Here is a 5248-nt window from a genome sequence, read left to right on the forward strand (position 1 = left end):
CTGCCGTGGGTGCCCCCAGCTGCCGTGGGTGCCCCCTTCCACTCCCCCGAACCCCGGCCTGGGTGAGCTTGGGGCCACGCAGCCCCCCCGGCTTGTGCAACTGCAGCCTCCCGGGCTGCAAACATAGCGGCACTGCAGGGAATACAGCCCTTCCTGGCAAGAAAAAGAGGGATATGAAAACAGAAAGGGAAAACAAGCCCGCTCACAGCTCTGTCTGTGGGCAAACAGTCTGCTCCGGGGAGCCAAATCGCTCCTCAAGCGGGGTAACGGAACCTGGTGCGTGTGCTGTCCCTGTTGCGCTCCATAGGGGGATGCCGGGGACAGGCACTGCTTTGGGTTTAGGGTGCTCGTTTTTGTGGGAAGAAAAAAAAAAAAATTGAAAGGAAATACAGCTTGTTTTCTAAGTTGACAGCTCTCTCGGGGAAAAACAGTTGCTGCCAATGAGTGAATATGGGGAACTTGCAGTGCAGCGAGAGGCCAGGCATCCAAAGGTTTACAAACGCTTGAAATTCCTATGAGGAAGTGTTATTAGTTAAGTATTTAGGGAAAATGAGGCTAAGAAAAATTGCTTTGTCAACTAGGCATCACCATCCAGCTTCTACAAGACATGTAAGAATTAAAATATCCCAGTTAGATACCACAAGAACTTAAATATAACCAGAAATTACCTAGAATGAGGAAAGTTACCTGTTGCTAGAGCGTGTCATCGCGGTCTGACGGGGGTCACAAAGCCCTTACTTTCAGAATTCCGTATTTCTTTCAAGAGCCTGTAGTGATAGGACAAGGGGTAATGGGTATAAATTGAAAACAGGGAGGTTTAGGTTAGATATCAGGAAGAAATTCTTCACAGAGAGGGTGGGGAGGCACTGGACCAGGTGGGCCAAAGAAGCTGTGGATGCCCCATCCCTGGATGTCTTCAAGGCCAGGCTGGAGGAGGCTTTGAGCAACCTGGGCTATGGAAGGGGTCCCTGCCCATGGCAGGGGGGTTGGAACTAGATGATCTTTAAGGTCCCTTCCAACCCAAACCATTCTATGATTCTATGATTCTTTTCCAAATCAAGCGTGTTCAGCTTGGGAAAGCCACGTTCTCCACGCGCGAGAGAACAGACATGGCATTGCAAAGGTCCACTACCTAAACACCTTCTGACCAGCAATCCGTTACCTGTGCACAAGGGCTTCGCCTGTGCTTCGCTCTCTTCCCGTACCTTGTCCACGGACCAACAGCCTTCTACAAGAGAGCAAGTAGATGCCCTGGGCCGAGGTGACGACGTGAGCTAAAACCAAAGAAAGGGAAAGCACACCGTCACTGAAAACACTGTCAGGTTACAGCTGTCAATCCCCTGTTGAAGTTGCAAGGGAAAACACCAGCACGCCTCTCGAAAGCTGTTGTGAGCGTATTGCGTGGTTCTGCCTGCTGCCTAGCAGCTCGTTTGGGGGGCAGAGGGTTAATTTGAGTCACCAAGGTGATTATCTAGCTGTAGGAACTGGCTTAGAAGATGCGTCTCAAACCTCAACAGCCTGGCAGATTACAGAGAGAGAAAAATAGGCATTTCCAGAGATGGAGAAGAATGGAAAGAAATTGCTTACAGGAGTACAAAGGCATCTCATTAGAATGAAACAAAAGACAGTAAGATAGGGAGGGATTTTGGCAGAGTATACCAGGGAATCATTCCTGACAGTGAATCGATTAAGCAGAGGTAGAGCTTCTCAAGGAAGGGGGGTATAGCAGGAGACCAGTTGGTTGGAATATGTAAAAGCAGACTATGCTAAAGAGTAGGAACCACATAACTGTGAAGGAAGGTTCCTCAGGAACTACACCTAGTCTAACACTTGTTCCCATCTATATATTTATATACTAATCTTTAATTGAGAGAGGCGAGTCACAGCCATGATTATACTCACTGCTGCTTTTTCTCTGGTTCTGAATGTCAGCATTGTTGCTTTCCTACCCAGCAGCCGAGCTTCGGAGTCATGGCTGCGACGGTGAACGAATCTGAAACCCTTTCGGAGGGAACCGCGCACAGCGCAGAGCAAGACAGTGCCACCTGGAAGACGTATGTGGAAAGGAAAAGGATTGTTATGCAGTTCCTGCGCTACCACCTGAGCCTCCAGAACCTCCAGCACCACTGGAACAAAGTTGAGCTTCTGAAGAAGTGCTGCTTTTACTTGAAGGTTGAGCCCAAACACGTGAACGTGAGAGACCAGAACCATGTGATGCATCGCACTGACATCTTCCAACTAATAGACTCCTGGAAATTCCTGAAGCTGAAGAGGTTGGGGAAAAACCAGACTGAAATCCATCTGACACTTTCAACGGAGCTGTTAGAACAGCTGGAACAGGGTCGGGAGGAGCTGAGCTTTTATGTAAAGAACTGTGACATGATAACTTTCCTCTCCCACTGGGACGTGATTATACAGAGACTTTCCATGCTCTCCGAGTACATGGAAACTCTCCTTTCCTTGGAAGTGCCAGGAAAGCTCTTTGTCAAGCACGATTTGGTGTCACACACAGACCTAAGAGGTGCTAGACTCCCCAACATTAAGCTTTCTCTCTATACAAAGATGCCACTGATTTTCGATCGAAAAGAATCGTTTGCCCACAAGTACTGGGCCAACCTCAAGTGGTTTAGCAAAAGCCAAGAGTCACACCTCGAACTGTATGAGCTGCACTTGAAGTTACTGACAAACGAGAGTCAGGCAGAGATGGGATACCGCAGGACTCAGCACGTCACCTCCAACACGTGTGTCGTCCGGGCCCTGCAGCCTGGCTGTTCCTACAAATTCACAATTAGAAGATTGACCACTCCCACCCTCGTCCTTGAAAACTGGCACGACAGCATTATACTGAAGACAAAATCTAATACTGTTGAAGACGCGTAGACGGGGACATTTTTCTCCTCCACTTGAAAAATACAAATGAGAAAAAATTAAAGGCAAAACTTACTTTGTGTCTAACTCACAAAATTGTCTAAATCTAACTCACTCTGTTCTCAGTGATTTTACCCAAATCCTTCCAGGTTAGCAGTAACCCAAATCCAAATTCCTCACACGACAGCCTTAGCCAGAACTCACCGGCGGGCGCAGCGGGTGGGCGCAGCGGGACACCTCAGGTGCAAAGCACAGAAATACCTCCGTTATCTCCATCGCCCACCACTTCCCATCCACCAAGAGAGGCCCATGACGGTGTTTTGGGCTTTTTTACCCCGTTACTTTTTTTCCTTCCTCCAAAGCACTTGAACTGAATCCTCAGCTCTTATCCCCACCGCTGGTTCCTCTCCACCCTGTGCCTGACGGGTACCTAAGCATCATTTCATGCTCACCCCTCTCCAGTGCGTGAAAAGAGCATTCTGACTGAAAAAACCCCAACAACAAAACCCCAACCACTCTCCCAAACCCCAACCACCCCTCGAGCCCCCCCCAACAAACAAGGAAGGGCAATACACCCACACGACAATCTTTTCTGCCATCTACCGCAGTTAACGCTCATTTTTGGTTTTACCATTTGGCTCAGCCCAAATACAGTTGTCCCCACGAGGTCTAGTCAAAGCAGCACTTACACGGGCCCTTTAGTAATAAAATTTATTATTTAAATAAACCCAAATAATTTTTACAATTATGGCTTAAATACCCAAAAAAAAAAAAAAAGGAATGTTGAGGTTCATTCTTATAAACGGTAGAAGCAGGTAAAAATATTTGTATCCAAAACATCATTTGAGGTTTGCTGCGAGTCACAGACATACAAAAGATAAAAACCTGCCACATTTAAAGTTCCTTAATTTACACTTCATGACACTTAACATTCCATCTCTATCTTAAAAATAACCCAACCGTTTATTGCAGTGAATTGATCGTCCCACACACATCTGTCCAAATCCTCCAGAACAATCCTGTGGGCTTCCCCTTTGCCAGCTGGAGCCCAGGAGAGGTTTCCTGGTTCTGGATGTCTGTCCTTTCCGTGTCAGTCCGAGCAGGACATCGCAAGGCGATGGCTGCGACCACACGGACGGCCACCGGCCGACGCCTGGCACGCGGCTTGCTGCAGGCGCAGCTTCCCGACGCTCAACTTGTGCTCAGGCTGTAGCTAACGCCAAGGAAGCGAAGTTATCCTCTTGGATGGATGGACATTCACATCCTGCAACACCCTCCTTTGTCTGTGAGCTGTGGGAAACGTAGAGCCTGCGATCGGACAGATACCCTGTGCACCATGCTGCCAGTGGTTTCCTCCTGGAATTACCACAGGATTGGTGGTTTGGTGGGGTTTTATAAGTATTTTAAAAATATGTGCCTAAACATTAAGTTCTTTCAAAAGCGAATTCAAAGCTCTGTGTGCAAATGAAACCAGACTACTCTGAACTTCTCTATTCCTGTCTATGATTCTACCCATGAGCATAAGGACAAGAACACGATATTCAGCCGTCACTAACAGTCTATAAAAAGTTTAATTGCACTTTCTGCTATCCCTGACTATCGCAGCCGCATGACCAACTCTCCAGGTACCTGCTCACAGCCCGAGAGCCCCGGCTGTCGACTGCCGCTTGGCTGGCCTAGGGCAGCCTTTTCTACACACCAGTTACAAACCGCAGCTTCAGAGGAAGGAAAAACCCTCGCGTACATCGTCCCGCAACACAGAGGTGACCAAGCGAGGCATTTCCGTCTAGGCTTTACCCCCCCAGGGAGTAGCAGTGAACACTGTTCCCCGCTGAGGGCAAAGGGAGATGCGTTGTGAGGTCTCTTTCTTGGCGTGTCCAAACACACGGCAAACCCCACACGCGTGCACTGAGCCACGTGGGGTGAGTCTCCTCACGCGTGTCACATGTAATGAAACAAGCAGCGGAAAAAAACCAGGGAGAGACTCTTCACTGACATTAGACCATGAAAATAAGACTCGGGGGTTCTAAAGAGACCGAGGTGACGTGGTCAGAACGATGCTGGCACCACGCGGAAGTCTTTATCCCACCAATTCCAGCATCTTTTGCACTTCTCCACCTTGGAGATTCGTGATGGTGTTTCAGTAGTCCAGGAAATTATTCCCATAGGAGCTCATTTTTGGAATTTTTGCAATATTACTTGCAAAATCAGGCTGGCACAGAGTCCTTAAGATCCCGGCCAGGATCACGTCAAAGAGGAACGATGAACTTCACAACTTACCAGCTTTTATCAAGCATCGTTAGAACCAGCGGGGGCTGGTTCCTACAGGCTTTTGTCCCTCATGGAATTGCCAGCCATATGCCTGTTGTTCTGCTTCAGC

General features: G+C 48.3%; 1 protein-coding gene across 1 annotated transcript; it reads left to right on the forward strand.

Annotated features, from left to right (window-relative positions):
- Positions 1–1971: 1971 nt before the first annotated feature.
- LOC104506132 (chromosome unknown open reading frame, human C20orf195) lies at positions 1972–2880 on the forward strand. The gene has a single exon (XM_010146971.1). The coding sequence runs from the start codon at positions 1972–1974 to the stop codon at positions 2878–2880; it is 909 nt and encodes a 302-aa protein (XP_010145273.1).
- The last annotated feature ends 2368 nt before the right edge of the window (positions 2881–5248 follow it).

This window comes from Eurypyga helias, unplaced genomic scaffold (assembly GCF_000690775.1).
Source record: "Eurypyga helias isolate BGI_N326 unplaced genomic scaffold, ASM69077v1 scaffold37712, whole genome shotgun sequence".
In the NCBI taxonomy this organism is placed as follows: Eukaryota; Metazoa; Chordata; class Aves; order Eurypygiformes; family Eurypygidae; genus Eurypyga; species Eurypyga helias.